The 25123-nt window shown below is 37.4% G+C and overlaps 2 protein-coding genes across 2 annotated transcripts in view; one reads left to right on the forward strand and one right to left on the reverse strand.

Moving 5' to 3' along the window:
* LOC107723269 (transforming growth factor beta-3-like) overlaps positions 1-14415 on the reverse strand; it is a 22715-nt gene extending 8300 nt beyond the window's left edge. Inside the window, exons 1-3 of the mRNA XM_016531839.1 lie at positions 13745-14415; positions 6021-6184; positions 386-515 (exon numbers count right to left, since the gene is read on the reverse strand). Of these exons, the coding sequence (XP_016387325.1) occupies positions 386-515; positions 6021-6184; positions 13745-14090 (640 nt within the window). The 5' untranslated portion in view covers positions 14091-14415. The remainder of the gene's footprint in view (positions 1-385; positions 516-6020; positions 6185-13744) is intronic.
* Positions 14416-18371: 3956 nt separating this feature from the next.
* LOC107723274 (intraflagellar transport protein 43 homolog) overlaps positions 18372-25123 on the forward strand; it is a 29399-nt gene continuing 22647 nt past the window's right edge. The window contains exons 1-2 of the mRNA XM_016531847.1: positions 18372-18440; positions 19886-20008. Coding sequence (XP_016387333.1) covers positions 18396-18440; positions 19886-20008 — 168 coding nt within the window. The 5' untranslated portion in view covers positions 18372-18395. The remainder of the gene's footprint in view (positions 18441-19885; positions 20009-25123) is intronic.

Here is a 25123-nt window from a genome sequence, read left to right on the forward strand (position 1 = left end):
CGTGCGCGTGCCCAAAGACAGTTGGACATAGTGGTGTATTAGAGGTCAAAAAATTATATAAATACTGTTCGGTTTCTGGCACAAACCGATCGTTTCGTGTCTTAGGACATCAATGTGTCGTCACGAGCTGCAGGGTTTAATTTGGTTTTGTCTGTGTATGTTTTTTTGACCCTCAAAGCCGTGATTCCCATTCACTTCCATTATATAACTGACAGACTGCAACGGTTTGAGTTACTGAAGAAACAAAGTCACCTACATCTTGGATGCCCTGGGGGTAAGCAGATAAACATCAAATTTTCATTTTTGGGTGAACTATCCCTTTAACAGGGCAGACCTCTGTATCTTTATGCAATGATGTAATAGTGTTTGGTAAAGGTTAACTTACCTCTATACATGAGCCACTCCCGTACGGTCTCAGTGACGTCAAAGGAAACCCACTCCGGCATTCCTTTAGTCAGAACGTTCTTGCCGCCGATGTAACGCTGCTTAGCGATGTGCTCATCTGGACGAAGAATCTACCAACAGACACGCCGCACGTTAGTTTAAAAGTGACATTATATGCCATCGGCATTAGCTAACAGAACTTAAAAGATCATAACAGGTTTGATGAACTCTCAAACAGTAAGTCCCGCCCCAAACTCGAGTGATTGGTTGAGTCAGAAGTTGACATGTCGGGTCGCTCAAACAAACAGATCATGCGTTCAAATCTTGGTGGAACGATCGTATTTATGAGTTGTACGCACATGAACGCCACCATAAAATGGTATTTATAAGTGGGAAACTCAGGATTTTCTTTAAGCCCAGAATTTATGAATTTAATTTATTAAAATTAATGATTTTTTTGTTTTAATTTACAATAAAGCTAAGCTGAATGCAAAAAACAGTATTGTACAATTACTATAGAATATATACTGATTCAGTTTACAGCATAAAAACACATCCAATGCACATTCTTTATTTATCATTTTGTAGATGTAGCATTGAAAAATCTTTTTGAATTTCATATTGAAGAGGTAGCCTACATCGCCATCTTGCTCTGACCAAAGTGCTTTGAACGCACCTGACGCCATAATTTCGACTTTCCAACTCAATACGAACTTTCCCAAAGGATTTGAATGCACCAATTTCTGAAAGCGTCTCACAGTTTCATGCATGGAAGAAGAAAGCCGTCGTGTTTACAACTGTGACGATGAGCGCTTATCAGGATCAAATAAACGCTGGGCTTTCAAAAGTATGTGAAATACATACTTCAGTTCATAGCATAGACTCTTTAAAATACATCCAGGAGTTCTACACACCAGTCTGTTATTGTGGGGACATTTCCACGACCCTGAACATGATTGGTTGCTTTACCTGTCAGTCATATGGCCTCTTGGGCGGTCCTTGGCCATTTAAAGCAGTCATGGTTCCCAGACCTTCTGCCGTCAGTCTGAAGACTAACTCTTCAGTGACTCTGAACATTAAACTGAGATACGAGCAAAGTATTTTAACATGGAAAATAAAGACACACGTGATCTTGAGGAGAACACAAACTCTCTCCTGCACACGTACAGACAGACAGCGATTAATCCAGACACCGGAGCTGCCCGAGGCCAAACGCTTCTGCTCTCTCACTCATGGAAAAACTGAGTCGTGGAGTCTGATAGCCCATAATACTGCGAACGAACGGCCCGAACTCAGTCAACACACGCTGAGCACTGCGCCGCGTTCACGCCTCTGATTGACAGCTGCATTTGAATGCAGGCGAAGATTCTCGTTCATAATTATTTTTAAATACTGGAACTGAATAATCTCCATGATGTTGACAGTTCTTGAACTGAATTCTGGCAGACATCAGCTCTGTTCCACTCTGTCTACATAAGACAGCATCCTAGACAGAAACTCATAAGGGAGCAGTTTAGAAAGTATTTGTAGCAACTCATCACACAAATAACTTTGTAGTGATACTTTTCAAAACTGAATTAATTCAAGTTATCACAAGGCGCTCTGAAATGCTTGATTCTGATTGGTCAGTCGCGCCATTAGCGCCATTTTTGATTTCTGACAGGAATGAAAGCGAGGCTGTGAGGGATTGAAGTACAGTGCAACATAACGATTGTTCTGACAAAATAAAACTTTCAGTAAACAAAAACTCCATAAAACAGTTTTGAAAGTGGTGAGTTGTGACCACTAGATATAGGTCTCTCCCTTTTAAAAGCCGCTTTAAAAGAACTGTTTTTCTTCGCAGAAGCTTTGCAATTAGTGAGCTAATGAAAAAATTTAACTCATATCAATATTATGTGTCCAATTATTTACTTATGTGGCAAGCAGCCGTGTAATAGGCAGGATGAACCTCTTCACGGTGATCACCCTGTCAGGGTTTATTTTGCAATAACAACCATCTGGATGTACAATATCCCTTACTTATAATTGACATTTCTCTCCCTTTGGATATATTTTAAGCTAATCTCTTCACAGTGCATTCTGGGATTGCCTTCTCCATGATGAATACTGTACACTATGCACTATTTACTCCACTGTAGGTCTAGTGTATGAATTTCGTGTTCAACATTCCACACTTAATGTTTTTCAGCTAAATAAGTGCATCATCATCACCCAGTTTGAGTTTGCAGTCTGAATAAAATATGCACAAAAAAAAAAAAAACCCTGCAAAGATAATATCCTCACAGGATGTGTGATTCACAAATGAATGACTCATACAGTTGTTTTTAATGAATCGGTCAAAAACACTCCTCAGTCTCAAATGCATGAGCTATGGGTTTGATCAGTTTAATAACTGACTGAATCACTGACTGAAGTCATTACTGTTGTCATGTCCAACTCAAAATCAACCTAGAGCAGTTACCGTGTGCCTCCAGACACTTAAAGCAGTGTCATTTCTGAGCTCAAAGAAAACACAAGGATATTTTATATAAAGAATATTTTCAGACATAATTACTTTATTTTACTAGCTTTTTCATTTGATTCAATGAATTCATAAAGACAGTCACTTACTTCGTTCATGAATGAATCAGCCATTCTGAACGAATCAACTGAATCAATGACTCACTCATTATGACTAACTTTCTGCCAGTTTCAGTGTCAGCAAAGTATCATTTCATGTTTTTCCCATCATATTTCTATATTCAAAATTTCATATGGAAAACATTGCATTAATGTATTAATGTCAGGTGTGTTAAACAGTCTAAATAAATACATATAAATACCACTTCAGATGCAGCTTCTGTGCTGCTTCCGAAGTCTAAAGATGGATTCTGTTGATACTGATTTCATTTGACTGGTAACACCTTTTTGTATCTTATTGACTTAATGGTTTAAATTTAAATTCTAAATAAAACAAATATTAATGGAGAAAACTATACAAGAAAATGCAATTTCGGTGTATTTTTTAAACTTTATGTTTAATTCAATGTGTTACTTGCCGTTTCTTTGTAACTGTTTGTGAAATGTACTTTTTGTTCCCAGTGTACATTTAATAAGGTTAGAGAAAACTGCCCTTATAAAGGTAAAAGATGCCCTAGGAAATAAATTTAAGGGGATAAGTATTGGCCTGTAATTGTAAAGTTAATGTCTGTCATTGATCAGAAGGTGCTCCTAACATTTTCACAATAATTACAAATTTGTTAACTGTCATTTCATTTCTTACAAAGTTATCTCATTCGTCGTCTTCACTACAAGTTCAGTAGAAAATCAGAAGACCCTTGAAAGCAGCTGTAAGAATGCGGCCCCTCACTGTCTGACGCTTCAGTCTGCCAGATAAAATCAGCATCCGCCGCGGCTCCGGAGCATGGAGGCCCCACCACTGCTTGGCCCATGAAAAGCAGGCTGGGATAAGTAGGTTCTGGAGCGCTGCGAGGACCTAATCTAGCATCCTGTGAGACCGCAGCTGGGGGCGGAGGTCCGTGGAGAGCAGTTGAGCGGCCCACGCCAGAGCCGAGGCCAGCGTGTGGGGGCGAAACGCTCGCTTCACGCCCCGCCTGACCCCGGCGCTCTCTCCTGCGGGGCAAAGCAGCTTCTGACGGGAGGCCTGAGACCGATGGCTCCTTTACAGGAAAAGCTGGAACCCCATCAGGGCTCTCAGGCTCCCACGGGAGATCCGGGGGGAAACTGAACGAAAATCCCCACTGTAAATACAACACCTATAGAATATATACTTGCGAATGAATCTGTTATATAACGAGTGGCAGGGTTTTATATTGCGGTTAGAGGCATCGGCATGTGAAAGTAAAGCTCTGAGTTTCTCAGAATGCTTCTTTTGTTCGCTTGCAATTGTGCAAACGTTCTTCTGTATAATCCATCAGCACCTGGAATACAGATCAGGCCTGTAAAAGGCTCGCGCTCGATCTGAGTTCAGTACAGTGCCATCATCTTTCTCTCGTGTCTGTGTTTGTTCAGTGTGTGGAAACTCTAGTATCTGAGGCTGAAATGTGAAGGATGTGTTGTACGTATGAACTACTTATGTGCTAAAGCATTGCCGATAATTAAACCAAGTACTATAGAAAACAACTGATCACTTTAACTGATAATTAAAAAGGTATTAATATTTGGTTAATTGTTAAAAATATTCACTATACACTACAATTGGGGATGTTTTTTGAACAAAGTCTCTTTATATTATTTTATTTTTGCATTAAAGTGTAAAGAATATTAATATATAGAATAATATATTTTTTGTATAATACAATGCAGCATTTACTAAATATCTGCTCAATGCTGAATGACTGTTGTATACTTCATTATATGATTGGCTTACAAGTTGCATGTGATCTTGTTGCGAATGTTTTTTTTTTTTCTGTGAAACACAGAAATTGACGTCTCTTCCAACATCTCTTCTTCTAATGATCCTTTATTTTTATAAATGCATCTACTCCTGTGGCTTTGCTGACTGATCTGCAGAAAGCGCTGTAACTCCCATCATTCAAAGACATACACAACCTCAGGCTTTGTGTGAGTTTATGAAATAGTTTTGGCTTTATAATGCTTGCAGCTACCAGTAAGACTGTCATACGCTCAGCTCAGTTTCACATACTGTTCATGTACATCCATTCCACAGAAATCTGCAGATTTTCCCTTTAAAATGAGTAGAGGATATGTCCAGAAATCCCATCTGGGCCTGATCGTAAATCCTCTAAATCTTCTTGGAAAAATAAAGTCTTAACCCTGTAAAGCCTACTGTATCATATCTGAAGGCCTCTAAATGATCAACATGATCAAAATTTGCTGTTAAACCAGTTTCACACTCAATCTGCTCATGTCTTCTGTCTCTGATTGATAGTTTAGAGTTGCAGTCAAAGCTCTGTTAGTGTAATTGTACAAACGTCCAGCTTCAGCTCGAGTCTTTCTGCTGTCAAATCTTGACTGATTTTGATCAAGTAAAGGTCAGAATAACTGCAGTAATATCTCCAGATGAACACTTACTGGACTGAAGCAGCTCAGCTTTACTTGATTCTCCATCAATCATGTTTTAGAGTCTCAAATCTGATCCTCAGGATCTTTTGAGGAGCGTTTGTTTCCAGAAGCTTTACTTTCACTGTTCCTCAGCGGAGGAATGATCTTCACAAGCCTCCAGAACATCTCACATCTTCTGAGGAGCCTTTATTTCTTCAGCTCTCAATCACTGCATTATATGTTTGGAGCATTTCAATCTCATCTTACTGAGACAGATTACTGGAGATATAGAGCGACCGCTGATATTTATATCATTATAAATATCACTGTTATAAACATCTCATTGATTTACATTACAAGCATCAGAATTCCATCATATAAATATCAGCATCTGCACCAAATTACATGTTTGTGCTCAGTTTGAGTCTAAATTTGAGCTGTTTTTTTTTCCCTCCATATTCTCACTATTTCAGACTATATGAGCCATAAAAGCCTGATGGATCGAATATGATGCTCCAAAAAAATTCCAAATTCCATTTGAAATAATTAGATTTTTCAGACCATCATTTCATAAGTCAGGCGGTATAGGGTTAATGTGAAGAGTGTAAGCAGCTGATAGAGATACAAGGCACCTGGTAGAGCTCGATGCGCTGCTCGTTTCTCTTGGCGCTGGAGTTCGGCACCCGCAGCGCACGGAACTCTGCCCGGAACAGGTTGGTGGCGTTCTTCTCCATGCTGGAGACGTTGAAGCGGAAAACTTTTGATGTTATTCCCTTGGGGCAGTAGGGAAGGTCATCTGCAATGGGAGAGGTCAGAGGTCAGTATCTGATCCGATCACTCATTCAGGCAAACCTCTCACCCATCTGTTTATGCTTTGTGGCACAAGAATCAGAAGTTCAGAAATGCTGAAATGAAAGCCAAATGTGTAAAGGACTAAACTACAAACAGGTGCAAACCTCAGATTACATGAGTAAATGTCATATCATATCATTTAATTTCACATTAACTGCTCAGAAGCATATGGGCACTTCGACACTGTAAACAATTTTGGAGATTAAAGATTATTAAAGATTATCGGAGTATGTTTTACAAGAAAATACGATTTCAGTCTTTCTACTTCAAAATGTCATGTTTAATTCAGTGTGTTACCTGCTGTTTCTTTGTAACAGTTTAAAGAATTTTCTAGCAGTTCTGAGTGAAAAAAAATAAATACAAAATTCTACACCAAATTCTTTTCAGTGACGGATTCATTCACCCCCCAAAAATGAAACGTTTGTCATTATTTACTCGCCTCATATTAAGTCCAAGTCTGAATATCATTCATTATATAATAATACCAGCAAATAGAAAATCACAGCAAGTGACATTTATTGTAAAGAAAGATGCACAAACTCACATTTCAATGCTAATTTATTGACACACACACACACAGTCCGCATTGTTGTATTACTCTTCTCCATTATCTGATGAACTACTGCTGCCATGTTCGGTAGAAAATGTATACCAGCGTGTCTCTCAGTTGTTTTTACTGTCTGCTTTCTGCAGGGAGTGAAGTTTGCGGTTAAACGCACCAATCAAAAAGTGGGCATCATTCCCAAACAACAGCTTACCTATTTGCACAGAAAACATCCTCCTGCAAACAGACGTGTGAAACACATTCATCTGTTCTGTGCCTCGTTCTAATGTTGATGAATCTAGATTATTGCAAACGCACAAACGGGTTCTCTAGGTCTCTAGCATAAAATAACATCACTAAAACCATCTCTATTTAATGTGTTTCCGCACAACCTCTTGCACAGCAAACCCTACACTAGTCTCTTCTGCTCACCAGGGCTGCATTTATTTGATGAAAAATACATTAAATGCAGTAAAAATTTTGAAATAATATTACGGTTTAAAATCGTTGTTTTCTATGTGAATATCTGTTAAACTGTAATTTATTTCTGTGATGCGCAGCTGTATTTTCAGCATCATTACTCCAGTCTTCAGTGTCACATGATCTTCAGAAATCATTCTAATATGCTGATTTGCTGCTCAAGAAACATTTCTGATTATTATCAATGTTGAAAACAGTTGTGCTGCACAATATATTTGTGGAAACCGTGATACATTTTATTTTTCAGGATTCACAGATGAATAGAAAGTTCAGAAGAACAGCATTTATTTGAAATAGAAATCTTTTGTAACATTATAAATGTCTTTACTGACACTTTTGAGCAATTTAATGCATCCTTGCTCAATGAAAGTATGACTTCCATCCCATGTTGAGCACTGTTTTTTTTTTTTTGGTTACTATAAAATGCATAAGATTTAAAGTCACTTAGTTATTCAATTTCTACTAATCATATTATATAAATTGTATGGTCAGTGGGAATCTTTGCTTATGTACTTTCAGTTGATTTGAAATGTTATCCAAACTTCAAATTAATTTAAGCATGAACATTTTGTGAATCATAATTTCGCATACAGGTTTTATGCACAAACATGTACGCTGACATGTTACATAGCAATTACCACAGTGCTTACCTTCTAAATTCTTCCAGTTGACTAAACCTTTTTATTTAACCAAGTTTAATTTGAGCATTTTATTTAACACTTTTAAAAAGCTCCGAACTGTAAAGCGTTTCTTCTGCTTTGTCTAAGGTCTAACGCTAGAGTCTGTGCTCACTGATGACAGACCACAATCCATTAGCCATCCACTGAATTCCTGACTGGCTGACTGGCGAGTCAGATGTGGAATATTTATGTAACATGAACAGATTATGCCAGATCTGGCCAGACGCGCTGCACATACTGTACCTCATGCAAACCGCACGCTTATGCAAGCCTCCTTCTTGATTTTGGTGCACAAACTGCAAACATGTACAAAGTCACACCATCTTTCCATGTGGTGCACAAAATGCACCACAATCAAAAAAGAAAGCAGTGCAAAAGAGCACCGAATGGAAAGATGGTGTGACTTTGTGCATTTGTGGCTAACAGGTATATCTTTGGAGAATGTTGTGGCTGCTAACCAAAACAAGGCAGATGCGATCGTCTCTCCATAAGCTTCTCACGCCACTCTCCTTCTTTAAGGTGGAAAGCCCCACTTTAAGGTTTGAAATTCTAATCAGCTCTTCGGTTTCCTTCTAGATGATCTCATTTTTCCTACTGCAGTGTTTTAGGTGGATTTCACATTATGGCTGATTTTCGCCAGGGCTCCAGTGCGTAGCTCATTTGTTCCATGAATGGAAGTGCAGGGATTGTTGCTATAAATTAAGTCGAATACAAAGATTAGTTTGCAGTCATCAGACATGACAGTGTGACGTCACTGCGATCACACGTTTGCCTCCACACTGCAAAAAATGCTGTTCTTACTTAGATTTTTTGTCTTGTTTCCAGCCAAAATATCTAAAAATTCATAAATCAAGAAGGTTTTCTAGACAAGTACAAATTATTGTCTTGTTTTCAGAAAAACATGTCAAAATTAAGTGAGTTTTTGCTTAGAACAAGCACAATAATCTTATTTCAAACAGAAAACAAGATTATTTTGTTTACCCCATTGGCAGATTATTTTGCTTGTTTCAGGCAAAAACTCACTTAATTTTGACGTTTTTTTTTTCTGAAAACAAGACAATAATTTGTACTTGTCTAGAAAATCCTTCTTGATTTATGAATTTTTAGATATTTTGGCTGGAAACAAGACAAAAAATCTAAGTTTCTGAAAACAAGACAATAATTTGTACTTGTCTAGAAAATCCTTCTTGATTTATGGATTTTTAGATATTTTGGCTGGAAACAAGACAAAAAAACATTTTTTTTTTGCAGTGCAGGATTTACAAACTGGAAAGAAAGATTGCGGAGAATGCTTTTATCAGCAATACTAGCTAGTTATTACAAACCAGTGTTATTTTAGTATTGTGGTAGCAGTTTACAATAATATTCTGTTTGTTAATATCAATTAACTGCATAGTAAACATGAACTAAGAATGAAAATACTTCTAAAACCTTCATTAATCTTAGTTAATTTCAACATTTACTAATACATTATTAAAATCAAAAGTCGTATTTGTTAATATTGTTTAAATGACCTGAGCTAACATGAACTAACAGTTGTATTTTTATTAACTAACACTAAATACTGTAACAAATATATTGCTTAGTTTTATAGCAGTTTATTGTTTATAATGTTAACGAATTTGATCTTATTTTAAAGCACTACCAGTATTATTTAGATTCTTGTTATAGTTTTATTGCTATTTTAAATCAGATTTTATTTTTATACTATCAGATATCAGTCATTTTTAAAAATGATTTTGTTATGTGCTTTTGTCATTTCTATTAGTTTTTGATTATTTTAAACATCACCATTTAGGTTTGTTAGGTTTTATTTCCAGTTAGTCATTTTAGTGCTTCAACTTTCAGTAAAAGCAACTTTTTTTTTTTTTTTCATCTAATATTTGTATTTTATTTGAGCTTTATTTCAATAAACAATAATGTTTTAATAGTTCTAGTTAACGATAATAACTATGTTACTTTCATCATTTCTAAGTGTCGAAATGCACTTTATCATGATTTTTAAATTTTATTTATTATTATTATTTTTTTTTTTTAAAGGAGGTATTGGTATTTATGATGTTTAGTTTTATACAAAAAGTATATTTTTTACATTTTAGAACAGAACCTTCAATAAAAACTAAAATTAAAACCAAATAAAACATCTTTATACCACAGAGAAAACAAAAAAACTATCCAAAAGAGATGTATTAACAACCAGATTTTTCTCAAAAATAATGCAATCAGGTTCATCCACAATACTACAAAAAGAGCACAGTGGATAGTTATGAGGGAAAATGTTGTGAAATAAAGTCTGAAAGAGTTTAATGTTGAAGTCATGTGACTGTGGTTTAGTTTGTTTATAACCTACGTTTAGCTTTTGACTTCTGGCGATTGTACTTAGGCTTCATAAAAGTTGTGTTCATTTGTGAAGATTATCATGATGGACAAAATGTGTAAGGATCATAAACTAACAGAGCTTATTTCCTGCAATAATCCAAAATGTAATGGAGAAATCCTATTGGGTTTTTGTGGAGGGAACCAGAGTGATGCGAACTGTTAGGTTGCGCTACAAAAATACATCACCGTAGCGCTCTCTGACAGTTTGAAGATCAGAAAGTTAACTACCTGTATTAGGAACACCAAGGTTTATCCAATACGTTTTCTCCAATTACTGAGAAATGTCATTACCATCACACCTCCTTACAATATACCAAAATCAACGGAAAAGTTGATTACATATCTAATCCTCGAAGAATAGATATTTAGATGCAACATTTCAAGCACTTAAAAGTTTCCCTCACCGAAGAATCAGCCTATTATATTCAACGAGCTAATAGTGCAGAACTTTAAGGGCTAAATCATTTCCATCCATCACAGCAGATAACAGCGGACTGAATGCAAATCAAAGCAACTTGTAAAGGCCGATCAAGATACACTATCATTGTGTGTTTTCTTTCAGGTCCTGTGCCGTCTTTTTTCGGCTTCCAAATGGCAAGTCCGAAGTGAAATGAGGTCATGCTGTAAATATTTAGAGTGCATTTATCAAGAGCTGTATAATAGGCTGTGACCCACGCTAAGTGACTGTTTGACTCCTGCGGTCGGTTATTTGAAGTGTCTTTAAGTGAATCCCTCAAACGAATGACACGACGGCTGAAAGGCCGCAGACTGCGAGATGAGATAATGTGCAAAAGCCTGCTGCTGACTCGAGCGCTCACGTGACTGCGAAATAAGAGATGAAGAGAAGGAAAAACTGCGTGTGTGTTACTGTGTTTTGGCCTGCAAATGCGATCTCTTTTTGCTTGGAAATTACATCACCTTCTTACTATTAAACATATCAGAAGGGCCGCTTTCTGCAGCTCTGATCCACGTCCATCGCTCTCTCTGGCATCCGCGGCCGTCCGTGATTTCCAAAAGCCAGATAGTGTTAACCAGGAGACTGTCACCATCTGCTAACTCAACAAAGAGCATTTTCTGGAAAGTTGACTGTGACGATGGCAGTCGAAGGGTTTTCAAGTGCCAATCAGTCAGCAACTGGAGAGGCTGGAACGCAGGTGCACGGCTTTATCTCGCTCTGCTCCGGGTTAATGGATAAACAGGTCTGGAATGGCAAAAATGCTTTCCAATGATGTCACGCAGTCATTTTTGGATGCAAATACACCCAGAGCCGATAAGAAAGCGTAACCTGTTGATGCACTCAGAGCCATGAATGCTGGGGTGCTTTCTAGACCGCATGGAAAAGCACGATGCGTAAATGATTCCACATGCCGCGAGCTTCCAAAATGCAGCGCATGAAAAAGCCATTAGTTTAGCTGATGTGAATGGAACATGAATATACATTACTCTATCCCCGCCTCATTCTCCCATACTGCGCTCACTGAAACTGAAAACTGCTTGATGGAAAGAAAAGGGATCCTGTTGCCAGGCCGCAAATGCGCGTCTTCCCGCTGGAGTGCTAAAATTATTTTGTGAATTCCAGTGGGAAAATGCTTTCCAATGATGTCACACAGTCATTTTTGGATGCAAATACACCCAGAGCCGATAAGAAAGCGTAACCTGTTGATGCACTCAGAGCCATGAATGCTGGGGCGCTTTCTAGACCGCATGGAAAAGCACGATGCGTAAATGATTCCACATGCCGCGAGCTTCCAAAATGCAGCGCATGAAAAAGCCATTAGTTTAGCTGATGTGAATGGAACATGAATATACATTACTCTATCCCCGCCTCATTCTCCCATACTGCGCTCACTGAAACTGAAAACTGCTTGATGGAAAGAAAAGGGATCCTGTTGCCAGGCCGCAAATGCGCGTCTTCCCGCTGGAGTGCTAAAATTATTTTGTGAATTCCAGTGGGACTTTATTTAAAAATAACACACTGAGCACTTGCATAGTGGCGTGGGGTGATAATCATTTACGAAGCAGTTAAAATATACATTTATATGATGCAATCACCTGCTGCCATCATAAAGAAGGGCGCTCAAAAAAAATGTGCACGCATTTCCCTTTCCGAGAAAAAAAGTTGACTCCTTGACTTGCACTCACAAGCTCATGCCATATTTTGTCCAATCAGACGCTCGCTAGAATGAGAAAGCCCCTCCTCCTAATACCACCTGCCATCAACTACCAACAGCAAGCAGCCCTAACAAATAAAAAAATCACAGTTCACAGCTGTGACGTGATCAGCAAATTAAAAAATATATGTTCCACATAAACTTCCTGTTTCAATAAGAAATGCATCAACACTTCAAAGAAATCGACGCTTGCCAAGTGGGGCTTTTAAAAGCATTAGCCTCTAAAAATTCAGATCATTCAGATCAGAATCCTCTGGAGAAACCAGCAGTTCTCTGAGGAACGTTCCAAATGGAACTCAGAAGTTCCTGCGAGAACATTGGTTAGTGTTCCTCCGGTACTCTAAAAAATAAAGGTTCTTTATTGGCGTTGACATCCATGGAATCTTTGCATTCCATAAAAGGTTCTTAATAGTGGAAAAATGTTGAGAAAAATCAGTCTAAGCAAAATTGTTCTTTTAAGAAAGGTTTTTTTGGGGGGAACCCAGAATGGTTCTTCTATGGCATCACTGCAAAAAAAAAAACCTTTGAAGCCTTTATTTTTAAGAGTGTAACAAGACCACAAGGGAAGATCTTGAAATATATATAGAAGTTAATTTCATTTTCCCTCTGATTGGACCGTCTGGTTCTGATCTCACTAAAACCCATCAGTTCTCCAGAATCTGTTGTGTTACCTTTGAACAGCTTCACCGAGCAATCAAGCTGTCTAGTGCTAAACTAGGAAGACATTCACACAACTGACTGTGTCCTCAAATAATCTGGGGCCCGTCTGGACTTGGACAGGACCCAGAGACACATGGAAAATTGGTGGGGATCGTTTTGCACTGACCCTCCGATGAACGAACAGACCAGACAAACCATGCGAATGCTTTTCAGATGTCGAGTCGTTCCCTTTATTATCAGGACTGATTAAATCCAGTTTCCTCGTGTGAACAGCGCAACGTGAGTCAGAGCTGCACAATTATCACCTGCCTGTAACACTTCATTAGAACTTTCACAAACAGAATGACATTACATCAGTGAAACGGTTCTCAGAGATAAACAAATGCTCAGAAATTCTTTAAACTGCACTGTTTATATTGCACCGTGCTCTCTAGATATTGGTATCAGCACTGGCCATTAGAGAACCACACCGATTTTTTGTATTTGCATTTATATGAACGACTGATCGATTGGTGATTTTAAAGCAGTACTGTAAATGCACGTCTATGGAAAGCCCGGTCTCCGGTGTGAGACCTCCTCGTAGGACTTACTGTTTTCAGGGGAGCCCTGGATCATGTTGAATTTGTGTATCTCTTTAGCGTAGTATTCGGTCTCGGTGTTGTCCTGGCCGCAGCTCTGATGTCTGTCTCGCCCTAACTCCTCCAGCAGTTCCCTAGTGCTGTTATAGAGGGCCAGCACTTGATAGGGCACCTGACTATGGCCCAGGGTCTGCGGCGGGCTGGTCAGGCGCAGCTTGCTGAGGATCTGACCCCGGATGGCCTCCACTCTCTTCTTCTTGATGTGGTCGATGTCCACCGTGGTGCAGGTCGACAGAGAGAAACTCATGGTCACGCTGTTTAAGAGAAGGAAAAACAGCAGTCCTCTGCCCAAATGCATGGTTTATTCTGTACACTTGTCACTCTAGTAAACACAGTTCCAGTTCAGCTGAATAGGTTTAAAAGGATAATGAGACTAATTCCAGGTTGTCCTCTCTATGGGCTGGACGGAGTTCAAGTGCTGAGCCTGTTTTCTCCATGAGATTCCATGCTGCAACCTTATTCCATAGAAGCACTCCACAGTAATCCCATAACATCCTTAAACATCCATCACTGGTGCTTTACAAGGAGCCAGACTTCCAGCATAGCGTTCCCCAGCCGCATTTTCCCCTAAACCGAGCGCTGTGAAGGACTTCTGAAGCTCTCGTGTCAGATGCTCGCGCTGGAGTGCCAGGCTTATTTCGCTCCCGCTGCGCTTTTATAGTCGGAGCCGGAGTGACGCGTGCTGTGGGCGGAGCTTCCTCTGCTTTCCCATTCATGCAGTCGCTTTATATATGTTAATGTAATTGCATATTACGTACCCCAAAGCAATGGAAACGAATTGAATATTTTAGAAATGACTGTGCAATCCTAATTATCTAAACGCCAAATGTCCTTCTCTGGCACACTCTGACCGCTGGGTTTGTAAAGTTTGTGCGCCTCCTGCTGGATGTGTCGTCTGATTTAAAAACACTTTATATATAGCCTGTCTTCATTTTATGTGCTTAGATTATATGCTTACAGCATGAGATGTGATTGACAGTCAGTGAGTTCATAATAATCACGTCTGTGGCGTTTCTAGAGAAATGCAAAACTTTATTTGAAGTCACTCGTGATTATTTTCATGCAGTTAGCACGGTTCCAGGATCTTTTCCTTTAAGTAGATCTTTATTCTGTGCAGTGCAACCATCAATTTAGTTTCAAATGTAACTGAGCGAGGATCCGGTGATCTTCATTCAGATTTCACTGTCCATGACATATTTCAGTTTGCATGAAGTCACTGATGTCAGGTTACAGTGGGAACTTGCATTTCAACATTTCTATATATGGCAAGATCCAAGTGGCTTAAATCAGCATGCACTGCAATGTCCTAAACAATATAAGACCTCAGATTACTGGCACGCAACCAACTCTCCCTTAAAAAACAAAAACAAACAATACAGCATGAGTGGATGTCAGAGCCCTCAGTGACCGTCACTGTCCCACAGACAGGAAGAATCACACACTGATATTATATTACACCACATTCTCTCAGGGACAGAGAATACGTCTGAACTTTGTTTTTGCTTTCTATTTATATGTGTGTACTTATATTGCTATAGGCTCTGTACGACCTTGAGTTTTAGAAGAAAAAAAAATTTGACACTTGAAATCTTAAAAAAGGAAAGAGAGAGAGAGAGAGAGAGAGAGAGAATTCTTCAAGCTTCAAAACAACGTTCATGTGAAAAAGGTTTTTTTTTTTAAAAAGACTTTTATTTTATTTATTTATACTTTTACACATGTATTACAGAAGTCTACAATCTGGGTAAGTGTGGTATATAGGGGACAAGTCCAAACAGACAAATTCTGACAAATTTAACCTTTGAACACAAATAAAGAGGCACAATAAAGATGATTTTCATCATCATTAATACTCTCCATTGTGTCTGTGTATGGATGTTTTCTGTCACCTAAAATCATCAACTTATCAACAAATATTAGATAAGACAAAACTCTTTATTATTATGATTCTCTTAAAACAAGTGGGGATACCATTGTACAGGGATGGTAATGCCATGGCACTTTAATATATTATGACACTGCCATTTTCATATAACATTATATTTATGATAATCCAATGTGCTTTATAGAATAGTATTATCATGGCACATGCCTAACAACAGGGTATGACCAAGGTGTCATGTTCAGAAATTGCACATTGTACTTTTTACTGTTTATCAGCCTGATTTTTTATTTTATTTTATTATTTCTAGTTGTGTACATGTATTTTCTTTTATTGTAGCCTATATAATGACCAACATGGACACACAACAAACACTGGGCGACATTAATACGGATCAAATGGGCTACATAGGAAAGAAAGAAAGAAGAATCATGAACTTCTCATTTAAGTTTATACATGTTTATTGTTTAATGCATTGAAAGTCAGCAGTACAATTTTGTGGGTTTTTTTTTTTTTTTTTTGCATAAAAATCATATATTTGGGTATGACTGATGGAATTTGCCTTGGATTTTTTTTTTTTTTTGGTTGAACTATTCCTTTAATGACAGCAGCCCTAGAGCTGACAAAATAAAACATGATGATCACGTTCTTAGGTTTTAAGATGGTTTTTTTATATTATTATAAACAAATGTAACAGAATGACCAGTGTTGGGGAGTAACTAGATACATGTAACAGAATTACGTAATTTAATTACAAAATAAATGTAACTGTACTGAGAAAAAATGTGTAATTTGCCTAGATTACAGTTACTTATGAAAATGTTAATGATTACCCTTACGAAAAAGAAGTTTATTCAAGTGTGCTATTAGTATACTTCTTTTAAACTAAAAAATAGGAACGTATACTTTCAGTCTAATTTTATGTACTTCTCAGACATGGGCTTTATGTACTTCTCAGAAATATACTTAAAATGACATTTAAGTATACTTGACTTATACTTAGAAAAAGTCTAAATATATTTTTAGCTATAATTGTGCTCCTAGAATCCGTGTTTTCATTGTTATACGGTAGGGGGGGGTAGTACACATCTTCTGTACAGAATTTCTAAAACACAAGTGAAGAAGAAACCGAAACAACAGATGCTTCCACATGTATTCTAACACGATCATCAGACATAAAACGGTATCAAAACTGTGTAACATTATGGAATAAAATGTCGACCAATGAAGAGGTAATAATAACTGTCAAGCTTTGGGGTGTTGATCGACTTTATCTACGTTTTGATTATCGTTCTGAATCCAATTCATAGTCTTTTTTCAGCTTTTTGTTCAAAATGTTGTTTATTTCTTTATTTTTTATTTATGAAACTTACCAAGATTCAAGTGTTTAAAAAAAGAATGCATGAAGCTAGAATAACAAATTTTTTTTACAAGCAGATACCCTGTTCTTTCTTTTGGTGTTTTGTATGTTCAGATATTCATATAACAAAATTATATATTATATACAAATTAATACCTAAATAGGGACGTAGTAGTATACTTAAAGTATGATGTAAAGTTCACTTAAAGAAAACTTACGAGTATACTTGCAGTATAAAACTACTAAACTAGTAGTTTACTAAGACTATACTTCAAAGTGTACTAAAAATGCTACAAGTATTTAATTAGTAAACTATCAGTATACCTATAAGTTCACTTTTAGTATAGTTGCAGTACAAGCTAAAAATATTGTTGTAAACTAGTTTACTACTGTTATACTTAAAGTATACTTTTATATACTAGAAAGTGGGCCAATTTAGTCCCAAGGAGTATTGAAATAGTACACTTACAAGTATACTACTAGTACACTGATATTTGTATACTTGCTACATAAAGTATACTTAAAAATATACTTGAACTTTACTTAAGTATACTTAATAAAATAAACTTGAAGTATACTACTTTTTGGTAAGGGTACAAAGGAGGGTTACACCCGAATATATTCACACACATACCGTTTTTATTGATTTCTTTCATAAATTGCATTGACTGCTCTAAATTATGAGACACACCAATGTTTAGCACACATAATGTTTCTTTGATAACTGTTTTATTTCCTATTTGGGTTTGTGTATATGCTTTATTTTTTAAATTAACAGTTTTTTTCCCCAAGGCATTGTTAGATGCCAGTGTTTCCTGTCATAGCTATGCAAAGATTTGATTTCAAATTATATCTTGTTATGATTTTAAATATGTCCAAGTAAAAATACGTGCTAAAGTCTGATTTTGTGGTGGCTGTGCTTTAAAATAAATTATTATAATCTTAATTCAAGTGATGAAGGATTCTGAAAGTCTGACACTGTTGAGTACTACTGTAAGGTTAACACTGCCTGCTTTAAATGTTTGAAAATGATTAACAGTTTAGAAAAAAATTAGAAAAATGTATAATTTAATTGAAATAGTTACACTACTTACTACATTTTAAATAGGGCAACTTGTAATCTGTAACCTATTACATTTCCAAAGTAGCCTTCCCAACACTGAGAATATCATTTATGCCAGGGAGCAAGACAATAATGCACCTTTTGAACAGATTCACAGTTTTTACAGCTTTCTTATTAGAGGAGTCAGAAATCATTTTAAATCTTCAAGAAAAATGCAAAAAGAAGGGGGATTTTGCCTTGGATATGACGAGGTTCGGCGGCGGTGACGTGACGTCACTTCCGGGACGCGGTTCCGTTAGAAATGGACGACAGTCTTCAGCTGGCAGATGGTGGATTTACTAAAAATGTGAGTTGGATGCCTATGAAACTGTTTTCGAGGTTCGTGCCTCACTGTAATCAGTAGGACGCGTCGCGCAGACACGGAGCAGCTCACAGAAAGCCTCACGCGCCTGTTTGTTTCACGCTGCGATTGAAACTGCAGTACAGGAGTGTGTTGTGTGGGCTAAACAACTCTCACGCCATGCCAAATCAACTAGTCCTGCAGATCACTCCGCTGTAGTAAACGGGAACAGCGTGATCTAGTGCTGTTAGTATGGGCACTTGGTGTTTGTTTCTCTTCTGTCGCTTGTAAACAGAGGTGGCGCGTCATGTTGTCATAGCAACAGAGATGGCGTCTGCGGAGCACGCATAAACATTCAAATCCAATACTAATATTAAAGGGTTAATTCACCCAAAAATGAAAATTCGGTCATTAATTACTCACCCTCATGTCATATCAGTAGGACGCGTCGCGCAGACACGGAGCAGCTCACAGAAAGCCTGACGCGCGTGTTTGTTTCACGCTGCGATTGAAACTGCAGTACAGGAGTGTGTTGTGTGGGCTAAACAACTCTCACGCCGTGCCAAATCAACTAGTCCTGCAGATCACTCCGCTGTAGTAAACGGGAACAGCGTGTGCATCATCCTGTAAACAGCGTATGCTGTTCTGTGTCAGCTGCGTCACACGAATACACTGTTTCCGTTCAGATCAAATCACAACAGCGTAGGAAACAGATCCGGTGTGACGCAGCGGACACAGAACAGCATACGCTGTCGTGAACGAAGGTCTTACGGGTTTGAAACGACATGAGGGTGAACAAGCCCTTTAATATATTCCCATATTTACATCAGAAATTAAAGGTAGTACAACAAACACTGCCATTATGTATTAAAACTTTGCGTTTAAAATAATAAAATACTAATAAAATAATAAATACTAAATAACACTAGCTTCCCTAATCTTTTTGTATTCTATCTATTTGTATTCTTTTTATTTATTATACAATTAACAAAAGCAAAAAAGGCCTCTAACACTAGCTTGCTCTATTCTTTTTCTATTCTATCTGTTTTCTTTTTATTTATTATGTAAATTAAAAAAAATTAAAAAAACACTTGCTGACTGAGACTTACTTTAGCACTTGCTTATCATTGCTCTTTTTTAGGCTAACCGAGACTTGTCATTTGCACTTATATATTGTTGCTCTCTTGTTAGTTTTGATTGCTTTTATTGTCCTCATTTGTAAGTCGCTTTGGATAAAAGCATCTGCTAAATGACTAAATCTAAAATAATAATAATGAGGATAATGCCTTTAATACTTGTACAAATATTGTGATTGTTCTAAAAACAAGCTTCATTTTCTTTTTGCAAAATATAATTTCTTACTTCTTTCGTGTTAATTTTGGGACGGAGTATGAGCAGAATGTGTTGTTGCCAGGTTTTCACTATGATGATGATGATGATGATGTTGTTAGGTTGCCAGATCAGGCAGAAGAGCTCGTCCGGCCGCTGAGATGAACAGCACCGAAGACTCTCGTCAGAGGAAATCATCTTCATCAGTCAGTAACGCAGCGGTGGTCAGTCCTCATCTTACTGATGTATGTATCTGAGCCGAAGAGAAGAACATCGCGCTCCTTTTCGTTTAAGGGGACACCAGTGCTGATTAAGACATGACTAAAGGGGAAAATGTTTAGTAATAGTATATAGTACTAGTAATTTAAAGTGTTAGATGTGATATTTTGTGTCAAGTTTCAAATTCACACATAATATTTTTTTCTACTGAGCCAGATTAGTGTACATGTTTTTTTTGCATGCAAAAGAGCATTGAACAATGCTCAAACATCTGACGGGACACATGCATATGAGTAGACATGATGCTTCTGACAAATTTGCTTAGGTATGAATGTTTCAGAGTATGTCTTCATACAATCTGGTGACCGTAGTTGCATATGAATGGGGTGACTATGATATGTGCAGCTTTATGCATGCTTTACCAGGCCATGCAGTAAGATGTCACTTACATGGTAGATTATAGCATGCGGCACTTTTATAATAAGTAATAATAAATATGCTGAATGCATGCATAAATAACAATATATTTGTAACGGGGCTGACAAGACGTGAGACGTGCGGATCCATGTGCAAGCTTTTATTAAAGCAGAAGAGGTCAGAAACACAGGCAGGGTCGAACAATGGCAAACAGGTATGCATGCAAAAGAGCATAGAACAATGCTCAAACATCTGACGGGACACATGCATATGAATAGACATGATGCTTCTGACAAATTTGCTTAGGTATGAATGTTTCAGAGTATGTCTTGATACAATCTGGTGACCGTAGTTGCATATGAATGGGGTGACTATGAATATGTGCAACTTTATGCATGCTTTACCAGGCCATCCAGTAAGATGTCACTTACATGGTAGATTATAGCATGCGGCACTTTTATAATAAGTAATAATAAATATGCTGAATGCATGCATAAATAACAATATATTTGTAACGGGGCTGACAAGACGTGAGACGTGCGGATCCATGTGCAAGCTTTTATTAAAGCAGAAGAGGTCAGAAACACAGGCAGGGTCGAACAATGGCAAACAGGTATCTGGCGGGCACGACAAGAATAATCCTAGGGATAGCGAAGGTCAGCGATCGGCGAACAGAATCAAAAGGGCGAGACTAGAGGGGATAAATCCAGGAAAACAGGCAAAGATCAGAAACCGGGAAAACAGACAAGGCAAGACTAGGCTGGGCTGGGCTGGGCTGGGATGTGTCACAATACTTTGCAATACAAAATTGCAACAATATGTATCATGGATAGTTCAACAAAAAATATGGTAAATCCAGATGCTCACACATCGGAGCTTCCATGTTTATTAATTATTAATAAAATACAACATTTAAAATTTGTTACACAGAGTGCAAGCATATGTCTAACATAATTCTGTATATATTTCTATTCTGGTTAATGAACCATGCTTTTTGTTAAATGTTTATCACATGTCTTAGAAGTAATACTATAAAAACCCTTACCATCTGAACTCTGTTTGTTTAGAGTATTGTGAGAGTATCGTATCATGAGATCAGTGTATAAAACCGAATCGTGACATGAGTGTATTGAACACAGTGGTCTGTCATTCTTTTTTCTTTTATGTTTTGTTACCTCGTAGGGCTGTATTTTTTTTTAAATAGGGAAATCTCGTTTGTTGTACTGCTGAAGAACATGCAAAATAGACTTAAAACCAACATTGCGATATGATATTTTTATTTGCCATATATATTGTCAATTTTGAAGGTCTTAGTACATGGCTAATTAAGCGTGTGTGCAGTGTAAAGCCTGTTCTAAAGGCGAGTAACGCAGTATTAATGTTGTGAGCGCTGGTTTATTCTGGTGTGTGCTATTTTAAGCAGCTTTCACTCAGTGAACTTTCTCCCTTACACATTAACTAAGGATTGTTTGGGGCATATTTGCTGAGGTCTTGCAGCGTTACTGCAGGGCATCGGAATCCATGGCATGCCATCTTTGGTTAGTCCCCAAGAGCGCGGAGAGCCGTACATGAATTCTGCTCGGAATTCTAGCTATGCTTTTTTTTTCCTGTAAATTTTCCAAATTAGGCCCACTGAAGGCTCGTCAGTAGATCACACGTGCTCTGAAGTGAACTAACCCTGGAACAGAAGCTGCTCCGGAGCACGTTATCTTCAGAGAGCAAGTTACTATGGTTCCTTACATACCCTGAAAGTAACCTCCGATTTTGGAACCGAAAGCTGAGGTTATCCGCTCGCTTATCCTCAAACATACCCGGGTATGTCACATAACCCCGCTGGACACTCCTGCTTTAAATAATGTGTCAACAGTGAACCTGAGGATCTTGCTGCTGTGCAGCTGTGTACGTGGTCATGTTATCTGAGCATGTCATTTATTCTGAAGGTGTTCTTTTATTTAAAAGCCAGTAAAAATAACATATGACTCACTGCACTCTAACAGGTGATGACTTCAGGTCCAAGTAAAAAAAAAAATCTCTAATTTTTATTTATTTATTTATTTCGTTTTAATGGGCTATTCTGTTTCTATTCTAAGGCTTTTTAGTTTTATACTATGGAGCTGTTGAATGCTTGAATCTGAAGGTGTGCAATTATTTTCAGGGAAATGCACAGCGAAAGTAGTTCCAGGCAGGTCTTCACCGCATTACCGCTTTGTATCACTTGGCCAAATTATTTCAGTTACTTTAAAGGTCCTTACAGCTTATAACAGCAAAATAACCAAAATCCATAACTACACTGACCAAGCAAATAAATATAGTGAACAAATTATTTCCATATTTTTGCCACAAAATGACGTTTTATTATGTATGGCAAGCTCATACTCTCTTTCTCCCACTGTCTCTCTCCCACTCAAACGCACACACAGTGAGGTAAAGTTAGTTTTAGGTTTAATATTCGCTGCATATTCACCTAGGATGCTTCAGGGACCGTCTGCAAATTGACCCTGACAGTACAAAACAAAGTCCAGTAATTCATTCAATTAATGTTTACAGAGAATATAGTAAATACCTAGTGGGCAAACTGACTGAACATATTTGGCCAATATCACACCTTAGACAATACTTCCCCTAAGTATGTACAGTGCACAAATATTTTTTAGAAAACAAAATACAGTAATTCACAGAAACAAGGTTTTTCATGTTCCAAAGGTTGTAGTACATTGCTAGATACAAGACTGACTTACTACAGGTGAAAATTTGCCAATATCTCCCTTACTGTATGTACAGTTCACAAATATTTCAAAGTTTTTTTTTTCATGTTCCATAGGTTGTAGTGCATTCCTAGTGTCCAGACTGACTTACTACAGGTCAGATTTTCCCAGTACCTCCCTTCATATATACAGTACACAATTATTTTCATTAAAAAAGTAACTGTAAGTCCCCAAAAGTGTTTTTCCATGTTCCACAGTTGTAGTACGTTGCTAGATATAAGACTGACTTACAACAGGTGAGATTTTGCCAATACCTCCCTTACTGTAAGTGCAGTACACACATATTTTATACTGCAACCTTTGGAACATAAAAAAAAACTTTTGGGGACTTACAGTAATTTAATTTTTTAAATAATTGTGTACTGTACATATATGAAGGAAGATATTGGCAGAATCTCACCTGTAATAAGTCAGTCTTGTATTTAGGAATGCACTACAACCTTTGGAACGTGAAAAAAAAAACATTTGTAAATTACTGTAATTTTTTCAAGACATATTTGTGTACTGCACATACAGTGAGCCAGATATTGGCAAAATCTCACCTGTAGTTACGCAGTCTTTATGAACAACCTTTATGAACATGAAAAAAACCTTTTGGGAACTTACAGTAGTTTTTTATGAACATAATTGTATACTGTACATATATAAATGGAGGTATTGGCAAAATCTCACCTGTAGTAAATCACTATGAATAGTACAAGCTTTACAGTTATTTTTAATATCAAAAGTCATTTTAATTCAAATAAATTGGACATCCGGTGAATATCGAACCTAAAACTAACTTTACCGTGCTCAGACATACACTCACACACATGTCAGCGCTACTCTGACGATTTTATCAGTAAAATAGTTTAGCAACTACAAAGCTATGTGGCATTTCTCACTAGAGAGGTAATAACATGAACTTAACATGAAGAGGATGAACTTTCAGTTTCACTATTAGTAGAAACGCTGCTGCCGAACACTGACGAGAGACGCACAGAATCAGGTAATTCACACACACTTAATCTCTCTCTATCTATCTATCTATCTATCTATCTCTCTCTCTCTCTCTCTCCCTCTCTCTCTCTTTCTAATAACTTCATTAATAGCTGCATTTGTCTGCTATCAACAGCTCAAGCCTTTGTTACTATAGGTCTAAAATAACGTTTTGGAATTAGCAATGGAGGCTTGGGATGAGATGCGTAAGAAATTAATCCTACACACAAGAGCGTTTTAAGTACAAAAACCTGACAAATTTCTAGAAATACATCATCTGTACAATGTCTTGAGGTGTGGTAGCCGTAGTATAAACGGTCCGTTGAATTAATAGAAAATAATGCACACCTGAGGTGTAGCATCACCACCTCAGGTGTGCATTATTTTCTAATAATTCAATGGCCCATCGTCAATCGTTCCTTACTTATTCCACTCTCTGCCTGAATGCTAAATTGATTCACACGTCTTCAGTCAGAGCTGGGTAGTAACTGATTAATTGTAATCTGGATTATGTAATCAGATTGCAAAAATTAAGTACTTATAATTAGAGTATATTACATTTTGAATGTTATACACATTTATACGCATTTTCAATGCTCCTAATCAGATTACAGTTATTTTTTACATGATTACATCTTATTCACACTATGGCAGTAAATTATTGATAATTTTATTGATTCTCCCTATTTCTTACTTTTTCTCTTTTATATTGTCCTTTCTAAAAACCCTACTGTTCTGTACCATTCAGCTTGGACTACATTAACAAATGTTGTGTAAATAAATTTGCAAGCGATGCTTCTGAATTTGAGGGAAAATAGCACCTCTCAATCAATCAGGCCATGTATGAAACAGATAATTACACAAGTTACTGGTGATGTATTGCTGTGAAACACTGTGTCATCATCATAATCAGTGTCCTTCAGTAACTGTTGATTCTGGAAGTCTGAACAGAAATATTTCAAACCCGGAAGGCTTTGGGCA

The sequence above is a fragment of the Sinocyclocheilus rhinocerous genome, unplaced genomic scaffold (assembly GCF_001515625.1).
Source record: "Sinocyclocheilus rhinocerous isolate Xijiao unplaced genomic scaffold, SAMN03320098_v1.1 scaffold364, whole genome shotgun sequence".
NCBI classification, from domain to species: Eukaryota; Metazoa; Chordata; class Actinopteri; order Cypriniformes; family Cyprinidae; genus Sinocyclocheilus; species Sinocyclocheilus rhinocerous.